This window comes from Eptatretus burgeri, chromosome 6 (genome assembly GCF_056783735.1).
Source record: "Eptatretus burgeri isolate ZD-2024b chromosome 6, Ebu_testis_v1, whole genome shotgun sequence".
Taxonomy (NCBI): Eukaryota; Metazoa; Chordata; class Myxini; order Myxiniformes; family Myxinidae; genus Eptatretus; species Eptatretus burgeri.
In genome coordinates, this window is record NC_140966.1 from 99,258,314 (window position 1) to 99,273,911 (window position 15,598).

Genomic DNA, 15,598 nt, shown 5'->3' on the forward strand with positions numbered 1-15,598 from the left:
CCGGAACTCCTCGGACAAAGACCTTTTTAGTGAAATACGTTTTCTGATCCCAAATTGAGTTGGAAAGACAAACAAACAAAACAGAAGAAGCATATTATTTATATTGATTATTATTATAAAGATGAACGATGACAAGTGGTGGAATGTTAAAATCATGATGTCAATGACAGTTTAAAACACAATAAGGCATTATACACATACATACATATATATATATATATATATATATATATATATATATATATATATATATATATATATATATATATATATATATATATATATATATATATATATATTGTTACGGTTCTAGGAACCGTATGCATACAAACATACAGTTGTCCTGAAGTGAGTTATTACATTAAGTATATGTGAAGATAGATCCTACCTTGTGTGTCGTGGGAAGACACTGGGCTGCGTTGCGATGGGCTTTTCGATAGGTTTATAAATCACTTCTCCCCTTTTATTTTGAACCGCAGTTCCTTCCTCTCGCTTTCCAAGGCAAAATCTTTGTGCAGTACCTTTTTGGCGAATCCAGACACACGTGGAGTGGGCAGGCTTCCAGGCATGGCTGAAACCCCGCCCAGAAAGGGTGGACCCATGGAAGCCCGTCCAATCAGGGCGGACAGTGACATCAGCTTCACTAAGGCCCCTCCCCGCTGAGGAAGATCTATAAATTACGAAGCAACCCTGAGAGCGAGGAGCGTTGGAGTGAGACAGTTCGTCGGCTGGTAGCGAAAGGAGGAAGATCATAGAGTGGTTGCGCTCTTTGGGGGTCGTTCGTTTTAAGTGTGAGAGAGCTGGGAAGACCTCGACCCGACCTTGACCGGGTCTTTCGTTGGGTCCTGTCTGCAGCCCTGATCCCCGCCTCGGAGTCCGCCCTACTCGACCCGGGCTCCTTCGCAGACACGGTCTCCACGCGTGCGGCCGTTGACCAAGCCGCATGACCATTGATAGATGCCGCACCACGGAGCATCCCTTCCCGCCAACGTTCAGGTACCCGGAAGAACTGCGACCTCAGCTCACCTCCCTCTCTGGCTGCTGGGGTCCCTTTGCCATACATCTGGGTTTATTTTCATCTGAGTGTGTGGCGCCGTCTTTAAGTGGAATTGCATAAGTGTTTTTATTTGATCATTGTAAATCTTGCCTGTCTTGTTCCCACGCAAGTCTGCTCTGTGTCCTTCTTTTGTAAGTTGATTGTAAATAAATGATTGTAGAATTGTTCCCAGTTTGTTTTTGTCTTTTCCTTCATTGGTCCAGCATGGTTCAGATCTGAGTTTAATCCAGGTCTTTATCCCCGATAATCTGTTCATTCTAGCGGGTACGTTCTTGGCAGTTCCACTCGGGTGCATCCGAACCGGAAAGGTAGTTGGTAGTTGGTTGAGTGATCCGGTTCAAGCAAGGCATACTGAGGGCATGGTTCCCCGGTAGTTGAAACCACGTGATTAATTCGGTGAACGTATTCCACATTGATTCGTGGTTAATTAGTCCTCCAACCAAAGCGTCTCCTCCAACACAGAGGCTTCGGCCCGATGACTGTCAAACAGACAAAGATTATGTGGTCAACATCAGTTATACATCAAACGGTGTTGGACTGTGTCCAATTGGGATCGGAAGAGTGATCGTTATACTCCAAGTGGTTAGATTTTCCCGCCGATCACATCATGTGCCTTCCGGTTGAATGGTATGCATTAGCAGGAACAATCGTCTGGGTGGTAGACAGATGGTTGTTCTGTGCGGATTATGCGGTTTTCCCATGTGAGACATAATCCGTGGCGATGCTCACCATAACAGTCAGGAGGTGCTTCTGATGTATAAACGACGATTGTGGTCATCATCGGTTAGATATTTATCGGCATGCCACCCTGATGAGGGGAAATAAGCCCGAAATCCGGATCAGTGGCTCTGTTTGATGTTTAACTGATGTTGATCATATAATCTTTGTCTGTTTGACAGAGTCACCGGGTTGAAGCCTCTGTGTTGGAGGCGACGCTTTGGTGTTGGACTGTGTGTCCAATGGGGATTGGCGTAGTGCTCGTTACACTCCCCACGTTTCGATGTTATATATATATATATATATATATATATATATATTGGGGTGTTTCAATTTTCCGAAGTTGCTATTTTTGTGTCACTTTTCTTGTCCCCTTGGTTCTATTCATCTAAATGACCCGTATGCCAAATTTTAGACAAATTGAATATGTAGAGGTTGCATACTTCTATCACTTTTGTGTGGCTTTCGCATTGCGCACACTGTGTTAAGATTGCGTCAGTGTTGTGTCATTTGTTCATTGCAACTGCCAAGAGCCTCGGCCATGATGTTTCACACATTTCCATATCTCCATCTACTGCTCACCGAGCTCAGGCAAAGAACTGGAAACAAATGACAAAGGAGATCGAAGAGTTAGTATTCAAAGATCCTCCTCACTTGGTGTTACATTGGGACAGCAAATTGTTGCCGACAGTTGTCACCGGGAATGTCAGAACTCTGGAAGACCAAGTTGCTGTTCTCGTAACCGGAAAAGATTTTGAACATCTGCTTGGAGTGCCTGTTGCGCAAGATGGAACTGGCAAGCAAATGGCACGAGTCGTCATTCAGGAGTTGAACCGATTCGGTATACGTGACCGTATCATTGGTCTCTCGTTTGACACTACGGCATCAAATACAGGACTGATTCAAGAAGCATGTATGAGGATTGAGAAGGAAGTTGGGCGAACTCTGTTGTGGCTGCCTTGCCGCCATCACACCCTTGAGCTGATCTTGAAGGGCGTCTTCGGAGGGGTCGGGGCCAATCGAAGTGCCCGATTCGGGCGATGACGTTGAATTTGGCATGGCCCCTCCCCCCGAGCTTCGGGCCCTATAAAAGACGGAGAAGTTCCTCCGTCTCATGTGTATGTGTTTTCATGCGGTGTGTTCCTATTCTCGCCTCCTGCTTTTTGGCTCCGCCCATGCGTCAACTCATCGACTCCGCCTCAGAGTCTCCGCCCACGCCTCGCCTCGCCCACCTGCCTGCCGAGTCCCACCCACTACTCCACCCTTGCACTCTGGACTCCACCCTTCTCCACTCAAGCTCCTCCTTCAGAACACAGTCTCCACACATGCGGCTGGGGCCAGAGACAATGCGACTACTGTTGGGTACCACACCACGGAGCATACCCCGCCCCCCCCCCCCGAAACGTATTGGTGGCACAACGTGCCATCGGGTGCCCAGGTACCGAGAGCATCACCTCAACACCCATCCCCCCTGGTTGCAAAAGTCCCTTCTCATCGGGGTTTCTTTTTCTGTGTGTGTCTGAATGTGCTGGCGCCTGTCTGCTAAGTATGTCTGTAGATGTAGAAGATCATTGTTTTTGTTATTGTTATTAATTTCACGTCAAGTCTGCTCTGTCTGCTTTCATAAGTTGCTTGTATTATTGTCGCACCACACCTCTCTCCCTTATCTCTGCATTACATACCCCAATAAATCTTTACTGTGCCACATATTTTTCCTCGCCCATTGTAAATAAATTATCATTATTAAGAATGTTCCCTGCTCGTTTTTGTCCTTTCTACCATTGGTCCAGCATGGTCTGAATCCCAATCGAGCCAGGACTTTATTCCCAACGATCCGTTCCTTTTTGGCCTGTACGTCCTTGGCAGTGTCGCTCGGCTGCCTTCGGTCCGGAAAAGTTATCCGATCCGGGAGAGTGATCCGGTTCGGACAAGGCGTACCGAGGGCGTGGTTCCCCGGTAATTAAATCACGTGATTAATTAGGTAACCCAATTAACCCATAGACGGGAGGACCCTAGGTCACGCGGTTGAGTTATTGGCGTCCATGGTCGGTTAAGCGACCCGTCGCGTCACGGGAATTATCCGTGTGCGACGGCCTACAATTCCGGGGAGTCTGGTGGGAATCGACATAGCTTTCCCCACCTAGTGGTCTTCTCACCCGACCCCCAACAATATATATATATATACATATATATATATATATATATATATATATATATATATATATATATATATATATATATATATACACATGTCGCATATGGAGGGGGAGGGGGAGGTTATGCGGTGGTAAAGTGAAGGTAGAGTTATGAAGAAAAACATAGTTATGTTTGTGGAGTAGATGGAGGAATTTCATAGCAAATGTTGGATTGTATAGGCTAGCATGGAAGGTGGATGGGTAGGAGACATTTCGATGTTCCTTAAGTAGGGAAACTCTCAGCTTAAGTTATGTGTCACTGCATGGGGGGGGGAGGTGGTGCTGTGTTAATTAGGTTGGGATGAAGGCTAATTTATCCAAGTATGTGATTGCCCACTGTGACCTTTTCCAATGTTTTTTTATTTATCCGACCGGCGATGAAAAGGAATCACGTCCATAAAACAACAACCAAGCCGAACGTGCCAGGCAGGTGAAAACCCCGCCTCCAGGAATGACAACGAGAAGACCACGCCCTTGGGGTGGATGAAGGATGGGCGTGAGGTAAGAAGATAGAGGGGAGAAGAGAGGAGTGTGAGGTATGCGATTGGAGGCAAAAGGGATCTCGCTCGCTGGTTTCTCCTCGACAGGGCGAAGAAGGCTGCACGATTTTTGTGTTCGTGCTGAGGCTAATTTGTTCAAGCGCTGGAGAAAAACGCTGTGAGGAACACGATTCTGTGAGGAACACGATTGAGACAAAGGCTCTGGCTGGCCGCCCTCAACATGACGGAAAAGGCAAGGTGAATCCTGTCATTTGTTTGTGTGAATTTGTGCACGCGTGATGGAGCAAGACGCTAGCCATTCACTGTTCAGCTGGGTCGTGTGAGACCACACATCGGAGCCTCGTGTTGTGGCATCGGGAAAGAAGGCGGCACCATTTTGCAGAGGAGCGGCATCGGCAAGTGCGATTGTGAAAAGAAGCTGCACGGCGGTTTATGAGCCCTGGTGTTGACCCGAATTGCCCACTGTACATTTCCCGCCCAGAGAGCGGCTTGGCGCTATTTTTGCGGCCTTCCCACGCAGAACGATGTGAGTTCAATTGTCAAGCTCTAAAAGATCACTTCGGGACCCGAAGCTAAATGTCAGAAGAAAGGAGAGATTTTTCTTTTGCTTTATCTTTCCCCTTGTCTGTTTTTGTAACTGTGTCGAGGCGCCTTGACTTTAGGCTTTAATTTACCTCACATTTTATGATCACGTTTGATTTATTTTGATTACGAATATTTGATGTATGTCCATTAAACTCCTATTTATTAAAGATTGCTTGTGTCTGTCTAGTCATTGTGGGTTCGAGTATAAACCCTTGTCCTCCGTCCTGGTGAACACGTCTAGTACGTGCCTTTGCCGCTCTCCCATCCTGCGCGTACCATAATCTCCAAGAATCACGTGTTCACCTCAAAGGTGGAACTGTTAAGCTATCCTTCCAGCTAGAACTGTTCAACGGAGCTCATTTTGATGTCCCCCATCTCTGACCTTGTCGGAGAGGCAGGGGATAAATAGATAAAGGGTATTTTCCAGTGTCAGTGAGATCGTTTATGAAGGTCAGGAATAGGACTGGGCCCAGAACACTGCCTTTGGGGCACTTCAAAATAAGTCAATAAAAGAAAGGTGAGGTGGCATCTTTGTGTCCAGGAAGTGTAAGAAAGAGGGGAGGGGCTTAAGCAATAGAGATGCAACGTATGACATCTGCAGGATGGAGAGGGAATCAAATATTCGTCCATTTTTACACAAGTAATATTTAAAAGGCATGACGGTTCAACACTGTTGGCACAGCCTCAGCATCAGCTGTGCTGATGCTCTTTCCACAGAGTCGGCACGGCCAAAGCGGTAATTCTGTGGAAAATACCATTGATGGTTTGCCATTGCTCTTCACAGCGGTAGTCAGGACAAGAACTTGCTATTTGACTCAGGTACAAACACACAACGGCCTACTCTTTTAAAAAGGTACATGGGATCTTTAACTTCAACGAGTGAATACAGGCTGTTGGGACGGACACCTGCCTTTACATCCCTCCAAAGGACGGCATACTCAATGCTGCAGTGTCCTACCTGTGCAGCACCGGGAAGATAACTTTTAGTCGGTAATCAAACCCGGACTCAATAACTCAAAGGTGAGTATGCTACCTCCGAGCTATCCTGCCAGCCCCGAGGAAGCCTTCATGAGGATTATCCTTTGTTTAATAAAACAAAAGATGATGAAAAACGTACAATATGCACAATTCAACTGGATCAACAATATGACATCATTGTATTTCTCATCATCCGCTGAGTCAGCAAATGTTGCTCACCTCCTGCGAATCATCCGTCTCTGGAGTGTCTGGATGTCCACTGTCACTGCTGCTCAGCTGGACCATTTCTGCCACAAATAAGAGAAGGATAAAAGTACCTATGATGGGCAATCTACATATTACATATGCAAAAATGGCCAAATACCCATCCGCTGTATCCCTAATGCATTCCCCATTCCTCCTATCTCCTTTAAACTTGCTCAACCTGTTCGTTTTTACACACAATATGTAGATTACCTCTTATAGCAGGTGCACATGCATCATAAAAACGAGGTACGGCAGAAGAGGTTTGATGCACATGCAGTACCTTCTAGAGGATCTCGAGTGAGACCGAGCTGGCTGATGATGTAACGAGGGATGTCTGACTTTATGCCTTGGCCTTCCTTAGCATGACCCTCTGCGGCCTCGAGAAGATGATAAAATTCTTCAGGGTCAAATTCCTTCAAGCAGCAAACAGAGAAGGGGTGAAGTAGTAAATATTTTTAAACGTGAACATTGCATTCCATTCGGATAACAACAAAAATGAACTTTCAATACATCCGGCACGTGTGTAAATGCAGCCACAAGTTGTGAAAAATTGAACAACTAGAACGGGCACTCAGTAGAGCGCATACCTTCGCCAACGCTACATTTTGCCCCCCCCCCCCCCCCAGAAACCGTTTATTGTGAGGGTATTTAATCCCATACCACATCTGCCATCTCATATGTGTTATGATGGCTTAAAAACATTAACTTTCCTGCTGTTTGACACTGATTCACGTACATTGTACAATTTCTGTATGAACTCCCTGACCTTTTTGGGTGTCGGTGTCAAGTCAATCTGATGACAACTGGTCACATTATAAGAAATCAAATATTACACATCACAGGATAGGGAATTGAATTCTGAACATTTTGAATCTACTTACATGTAAATTGTATTAGAATTGACCGCGTTATGATAATAAAGGTCGTTGACCCCCTGACCTTTGACCCAAACCGCTAACAAAGGTAATGACGTCATTGTGTCATATCGTATATCACAAGATTGGGCATTTAATTCACAACATTTTGGCATTGGTTGCATGCAAATTGGATAAAAATCGACCACACTATGGCAAAATGACGATTTTGACCTTTTCATGACCTCGACCTTGACCTTTGTACTCTTAATTTTGTAATTGGTATTAGAGTGTGGGGAACAGAACAGTCAACATTTTGTGTTGGTTTCATGCAAATCGGATAAGAATTGACCATGTTATGACTAAAACCGCACATTTTGCAATGTCGTGACCCCCCCTGACCTTTGACTCCCAACCGCGAATAAGGGTTATAACGTCATTGTCTCATGTCACATATCACAAGATGGGGCATTGAATTCTGAACATTTTGGCATTAGTTGCATGCAAATTGGATACAAATTGACTGCGCTATGGTAAAAGACGATTTTGACCTTTTCATGACCTTGACCTTGACCTTTGACCCGATCGCTCCCAAAATCTAATCGAATGGTCCTCGGATAATAACCAATCATCCCACCAAATTTGCTGCGGTTCAGTTCAATACTTTTGGAGTTCTGCGAATAACAAACAAACAAACAAACACACACACATATTCACAAATAAACAAATAAATAAATAAATACACAGCGATCAAAACATAACCTTCGCAACAAAGTTTGCGAAGGTAATAAGCGTTTTTATGTAAACTGACCAAGAAGAACTAACCACATCAAGGTACGAAATATCTCGATTCAAAATATTTCTTTTTGGTGCATCTCTCTTCGGAAAAGATGGGGGTGGTCTTGTGGCTGCTTGCTCTGTGCTGAACACGCCACCAATGGGCTCTTCCTCTCACAGGACTAACCCTTGGCTGGTACGAGAGGCATTTTGATTGTCTTTATACGCATACGTTATCCCCTTTCCCCCTCTTTGAATGCTTGTTTTGCCTTCGTTTCTCACTTGTAATTTTCCTCGTTCTCATTTGCATGGAAAATTGAATGTGCTTTCAGTCACCACAGTCCAGACTGTATTAGTTTCCTCATTCATTATATGGCCACATCCAGTCATCCATCCATCCATCCATCCATCCATCCATTGTGACCATACTCTGTGCAGAGCGTTGGTGCTGCCTAAGCAGTCTCCTTGGCTATTGGACACAATCCTGGACGGGTCGCCACTCCAACACAGTATACCAGCAAGCTGGCACTCATTCTGCCCACCTCGGAAGGATGACAGGCAGAGTCAACCCCACCTGGTATTAATTCAAAAGCCGAGGGGATTTGAACTCAGGGTCCTAGAATCCCAAGCACACCACCCTAACCGTTAAGCCAACACCAGGCATATATGGCAACGTCTTTGTTAATAAATAAATAAAACCCTCCGAGAATATCAGGAAATGTTGTTGTGGTTGGTTGCCCTTCTTACCCAAAAGTGGTCATGTCTTTGTATGTATAAATAAATAAATAAATAAACAAACAAACAAATAATGTTGACACGATCATCGTCACAGCCAAATTTGTCCATGCCTGTGAATAAAAAGAAAAATTATAGAATACTGTATTGTTATGGTTGCCCTTCGTAGCTAAAGATTCACACCTGGATGGGTGAATTTGTTCAAAGTAGTAGGAGCTGCTGCCCGGACAATAACTACACTCTGCATTAGTAAGCAGCGCAACCTGGTGTCAAGGGATATCCAAAAAGACCAAAGCAATTGTTATATATGCAGTTTTCGGACAGGATTTTTGGAATTTGTCGTGGTGCTGGCAAAACGCGCCTAATCTTTACGGAAAGACACCGTGGGATCTTTAATGTCCAACAGCTAATGCCAGCAGACGGAACATCCGGCTTAACGGCTATCTGAGTAACGGTGCATGTTGCGATGTAAAACCCCGCCTGTGAAGGATCAACCAGATAGTTTTTAGCCGGGCTGATAATCGACCCAGACTAGCCGGGCCAAAGGTGAGGGAGTTACTTCTGCCCATTCCTGTTGAGCAAGATTCGGAAATATATGATGGTTGGAATATCAAAGAAGCCGTTTTATTTAAATCTTTTGCCTTTTCCAGTTTCAACCACAATATGTTGTCAAAACGATCAGTTCTCGCACGATTATGAAAGCCCCTCTTGAACATTGCAAAAAATAATAATTTATAACAGACAACAGAATTCCTCCGAACCATTCAAAATTCTCCAGGAAGGGAGCGTTCACATCAATTGCTACCTTTGAGTTCAATAAATAAGTGTCGATGTCAATGCAAATGTCTTTATGGATTTATTTTTTTTGAAGAATTACATGAAAATATATTAACACAAAAACATGCTGTTTATTAGAAATTCAACAAGAGTTCATAGAACACGACACCCCATGTAGCGTTCCTTCAATTTCAATAAAATAATGATTTCAACGATTGTTTTAAAAAAGAGAATTGAAAGTTTAGTGCTATTAAAGGAATCCAGAAGTAGTCCCGAACACCACCATTATATATAACACCCCATTGAACCTTTATTTAAGTTGGAGTACTGTTGGACCAGTGCCCCCCCCCCCCACAACTCCCCTCCCCGTGGATCACACGTATTCACGAGATTTTTGATTTTCCCTTATGAATCACGAACCACCGGGAACCTAATCTCTCTTTTTTCCCATTGAAACAATTCACGGATTCGACGTTTGCGGCATTTTTCAGGAACGTGCCCCCCATGAAGAGCTGGGTCCGACAGTACTGCAACACTGGAGGATCTTGGAAGCATTTGGAAGGCGATTTGTGTTCTAGTGTTCAAGTATATAACTCAAATTAATTATAATAAAGATTGTAAAAGTCGAATAAATTGATTAACTCCAGAATTTACTGCCATTTTCCACAGTGTCTATTACACCACCCGATCTAACACGTTACATTAGTTATTAAATAAGCTGTTCCTCGATCATAAACTGATAAGAGAGACAGACGGACGGACGTGAACCAATTGCATAACCCCGCTTTTTTCTTCATGTGCACAGGGTAATAAAGGACGATCTGATGCACAAGTTATGAGGTTTTAATAGGAAAGGTATATCTCTCCATTCAATCAGCAAAGCACACCAAAGGTTACTTATGATAGTTTAGTATTAGTGTTTACAGTGAAGTCTGACAGGATTGTGCAGGAGCAGCACACTCACCTTTGAGCTGGCTAGTCTGTGTTTCATTCTTGACTGGACTAGAAGCTGTCGGATAGGTTCTTCGCTGGCAGGGTGTTACATTAAATGGTTCACCATTCGTCAGATTGGAGATTAAGCTGGGGACGCGTCTGCCAGCATGAGCCGATTGATGGATGGCAATGATCCCACGGTATATTTCGATGACGAGTAGGTGAGGTGTGATCAGTGACGTGTCCAAATTCCAATTTCCAGCTGTCCTAACCAGCGATACAAAGTTCAACCTCCGAGTTGGTGATCTAGCTCCGAGCCACCCATCGTGGACCAATAGTCCATTGCAAAGCCTGAGACATGGCTGCAATGAGTAACAACTACAACCTGCAAAAGTGTTCCGTGCAAACAAGCAGGTGAACACAATGCGACGAGACTCGAACCAAAATCCATAACATCTAAAGGATCGTCTAAGAAGCTGTATGCCTTTTGAGTACACCGTGCTTGGTAAAATGTATCAGCATCTTTAAGCTCTCGGCAACAATTGCTGGTGCACACGCAGAATATTTAAGAATATTTCCATTGCTATTAACTGCGTCTTAAGCTTTTTAAAAAATTTCTGTCATCCATGATATCATGAACCAATTCATAAGCCGGTTTGTTCAGTTTCAAAACAGAAAAGCAAAGATTAAAAAAATTTTATTTAAAAAGAAAAACACCAATGAGTGCTATGAACTGCATTTTTTATTCCATCCAGTGGTGAATAAAGGAGCTGCGTCTGAGAGAAACATGTTCCCCATATCTGGACTCACAGAGGTTTACAATTATCGATGAAGAACAGCAAACACGGTCCTTACGATATTGTAAAAAAACAACAACAGAGAAGATAAGAGTGAACCATCACAGATGCAAACACGTTTGGAAAATTAAGTGCCAAATTTGTTTTCCACAAAGGTTAGAAACGCTTCATAAAGGGCTTACCAAGCATTCGAGGAGGCGTGCAGGTCGGGCGATGATAATAAAAAGTCGTTTCACCAGCTGGGCTACGAGCGCCACTTCTGAGCCTTCCGATCGCTCACATGCCTGCGAAGCATAACGAATAAGGAAAGTAGAAAACAAAAATACAATCAATTTGACCGTCGCAAAGATTCTTTGCCATGAGAATTATGTATCCCAACTCTGGCACATCGATACAAGTCTAATTTATCATTGCTTAAAGGAAAAAAAAAATTAAATTTCAAGAAAGGTATTCTTCATAAATAATTAATTAATCCATGATTGAATACTCACCTGTCGTTTCATTTCACTCATTAACAATCAGCTGCTCATATTTACAAACATATTTATCCAAAATCATCAAGGTAATATTTATTACAGAGTACAGATTTTTTGGGGGTTTTTTCTCTCCATAGTAGCTCGACAACATCGAACAAACAAACTCATCTGCCATCTCACCCCATCGTAGGAGACTCGATGATTGTTCCTCGCGTGCCAAACCCAGGAAATGTCTCGATTACTGTGCCGGCAATGGGCGCACGCAGACGATGACCTTTACTTACAAACGGTACACGACCGCCAGTGGGTGCAGGTAGATAATGGATTCTGGCTTGTGATTGGAGCAAAAATGACTATGATATCATAGTTAACCGCGTGCCAAGGTGATGTAAGCAGCCGAAAACAGCTCACTCACTAGACCAATGACAAAAGGGCCTGTGCTTCAAGGCTACCCCGCGAAATCGACCGGATTAACAAACCGTGACAGAATGATTTCACCGTGTAGAAACACAGATGCGTCGTGGGCTCCTGACGCAATGGGAAGAGTAAAAAAATAAATTCACATTGGACATGTAAATGAAGGCCGCATCCTATCGAGATAGCAGAATAAGCACCGTGTGGTTCGATTTAGTTGTTTGTTGGCAAGGATGGCTCGATTATTAAAATTAGATGTGTTTGTTAAGTTTATTTTTTTATTATTCTACTGGTCTGTGTATTCAGCTGCACTTGTTTTGTGAAATATTGTTCTCCTCTTTTGCAATTACGGCGTCTCATAACAATCGTGCCTTTTGTGTTAGAAGCTGCGATTGCAGAAAATTCCTTCTCTGTCTGTTGACATCAAGTCACCAGAACATTGAGGTAGACGAGTGCTCCTCTTCATTTTGGGGTAAGAAAGACACGTTTGAGCATTATTTATATTCCCGTGCCTAAAAACAAAGAAACAAACAAAAAAACAAGGGTATATTGTTTATCGGCTCCGTCTGTCTCTGTCTGTCCATCCCTCCGTCACGCTATCTCCTCCTAAACCGTTGGGCAGAAATTCAGCAAACTTGGTCGTTATGATCACCACATGCCAACAAGGTGCAAGAGCAGGGTCATTTCGGTCCTGTCCCCTGCGGTGGGGTCAAATGCTTCAAAAATTCAATTCGAATTTTTAAATGAAACCTTATATATAAACCTTATATTATATATGCAATCAACATTGGGGGACGTTTGAAATATGTAACGATTTTTTGGGGATTTGACCCCAGTTCATGCCCTGGGGGGAGGGGTGGGAACTTGGGGCCAAAGGAATCAAAACAAAAATTAAAAATGAAATAAACCAATGTAACCCGCAGGGTGACCCATATCTTGCCAAAAGGTGACCACGTGTGACTTCTTTAAAGTCACACTGAGGTGAACAGAGCTGCTATCAACCAGGAGCGACTCCTTGAGGAATATCTGCCGACGAGAGATTCAGATGAGAATCGTTCTACAGAGTAACCATGAAAAATATGCGTTTGCCTCATAACGTCACCAAATGACGTCATAATGTCTCAAGCTTGACATATCCAGAAAGCACTCATCGAGGTGTTCAATTTGAGGTACGACACGATATGGTTCCTAAAACTTGAAAATTTGACCTTGGGGTCAAATATGTTTGACCTCAGGCGCGAACCATGAAGGTGAAGGCCAATCACCACCAAAAACTAAGCAGCTGAGCGCCAGACCATATACAACATTCCCATAAAGTTTGGAGACGATTCGATTAAAATTACTCAAAAATAAGGGTTTCGTCGACTCCCCTGATTTGTGACAAAGTGACCTTGACCTTTGACCTTGACCTTCAAAATTTTATGCGCTGAAATGGACCTCTATAGGCCTCTGATAACTCTGCTCTGCAGAGTGATTTATACGTGATTACAGACAAAAAAAAAAAAAACATATGAAGGTCAAGGCCAATCGCCACCAAAAATTAATCGGCTGAGCGCCAGACCATGAACTTTTTTCCCATGAAGTTTGAAGACATCATTGCTTCAGACATGAAATCCTTCCTCTTCTCCAATGGCTTGATTTCCAATCATCAATTTGGTTTCAGACCTGGTCACTCTACCCTGGATATGCTGCTACTGCTCTCCCATCAATGGATGGAGGTCCTCAATGCCAGACAGGAAATCCGAGCCGTATCCCTGGACATATCACGTGCTTTTGACACAGTCTGGCACCCTGCCCTACTCACCAAACTCTCTTCCCATGGTATTCAAGGCCATCTCCACTCATGGCTCGCAGACTTCCTCTCCTGTCGCAGTCAACGTGTGGCCCTAAATGGAGTTCTTTCATCCCCTCTTCCTGTGCAGGCTGGAGTTCCTCAAGGTAGCGTTCTGGGCCCTGTTCTTTTTCTGGTTTTCATCAATGATCTCTCGGACTCTCTGGAAAATCCTCTATTTCTCTTTGCCGAGGACTCCACCCTCTGCCGTACCATCTGTCATCCCTCAGACCGGCAAGCAGCAGCTTCTTCGCTCACTGCAGATCTGGATAAAATCACAAACTGGTCCAACACGTGGAACATGTCTTTCAATCCACACAAATCTCACACTCTCACTATGTCTCTTCGAAAGGACCGTTTACAAAACCCCCCATCCACTTTCTCAACAATCCACTGGAAGAAGTCTTTTCTTTCAAGCTTCTGGGTCTCACTATCTGCCATGACCTTTCCTGGGAAAGTCACATTTCCAACCTTGCCTCAAAAGCCAGTCGCCGACTGGGAATCCTCCGTCGTGCAAAGTCCTTCCTCGGCCCTCTTGAGCTCCTGACTACTTACAAAGCTTTTGTCCGTAGCCTGATGGAGTACTGCTCTCCCCTCTGGGCTGGTGCTCCTGCCTCCCACCTTTCTCGACTTCACGCTGTCGAAACCAGGGCTTTTAAGATCATTGGCATCTCCCGCAATGAAGCTGAGTCTTTGGGCCTCTCACTCAATCACCGCAGGTTGGTCGGTGGTCTTTCTGTCTTCTACCGACTCCTCTCCAGCCTTGCCCCCCTGCTCTCTCTGCGATTTGTCCCAACCACATTTCCACAGGGCGCTCAAGGTCCGCCAACAACCCCCTTCTGGTAAAACTACCAAAATCACGAATCACTGCTCATCTTCACTCTTTCATTCCTCTTTTTTCCCGCCTTTGGAATAAACTTCCTCACTCTATTCTTTCCCATTCTTCCCTCCAGGCTTTCAAAACAGCTGTTCACCACCACCTCTTATCTTCCCCCATCCAAATCCTCGATCTTTTCTACCCCCGATAATCCACCCATGCCCACTTCCTTCAATTCTCCTGCTTTCCTTCCTGAAAGTCCCTGTAATGTCCATCTTCTCCTCGCCATGTTCCCCGTCCCATCCCCATCCCTCTCCCTTCCACAGTTCACCTGTGTCTGTTCCCCAATGTTTTGTCCCTTCCACTCCCACCCCTCTTGTCTCATGCCTCCTTGCTGTGAGTTGTGTGTTAGCTCTCATACGAGCCTCGACCAAGGTATACAAAAAAAAAAAAAAAAAAAAAAAAAAAGACGATCCGATCAAAATTACTCAAAAAATAAGAGTTTCGTCGACTCCCCTGATTTGCGACAAAGTGACCTTGACCTTTGACCTTGACCTTCAAACTTTTATGCGCTGAAATGGACCTCTATAGGCCTCTGATAACTCTGCTCTGCAGAGTGATTTATACGTGATTACAGACAAAAAAACAAAAACATATGAAGGTCAAGGCCAATCGCCACCAAAAATTAATCGGCTGAGCACCAGACCATGAACTTTTTTCCCATGAAGTTTGAAGACGATCCGATCAAAATTACTCAAAAAATAAGAGTTTCGTCGACTCCCCTGATTTGCGACAAAGTGACCTTGACCTTCAAAATTTTGTGCACTGAAAGGGACCTCTATAGGCCTCTGATATGCGAAGTTACAAAAATTTTCAATGATAACTGTGCTCTGCAGAATTTTTTATACG

The 15,598-nt window shown here is 44.1% G+C and overlaps 1 protein-coding gene across 26 annotated transcripts in view; it reads right to left on the minus strand.

Moving 5' to 3' along the window:
* Nucleotides 1-15,598, minus strand: part of LOC147025441 (microtubule-associated serine/threonine-protein kinase 3-like) — a 397,627-nt gene that overhangs the window by 96,604 nt on the left and 285,425 nt on the right. For all 26 annotated transcript variants that reach the window (XM_085886419.1, XM_085886418.1, XM_085886417.1 and 23 more), the window contains 3 exons: nt 11,334-11,435; nt 6,559-6,691; nt 6,252-6,319 (listed from right to left, as the gene is read on the minus strand). In XM_085886419.1, the coding sequence (XP_085742545.1) occupies nt 6,252-6,319; nt 6,559-6,691; nt 11,334-11,435 (303 nt within the window). The remainder of the gene's footprint in view (nt 1-6,251; nt 6,320-6,558; nt 6,692-11,333; nt 11,436-15,598) is intronic.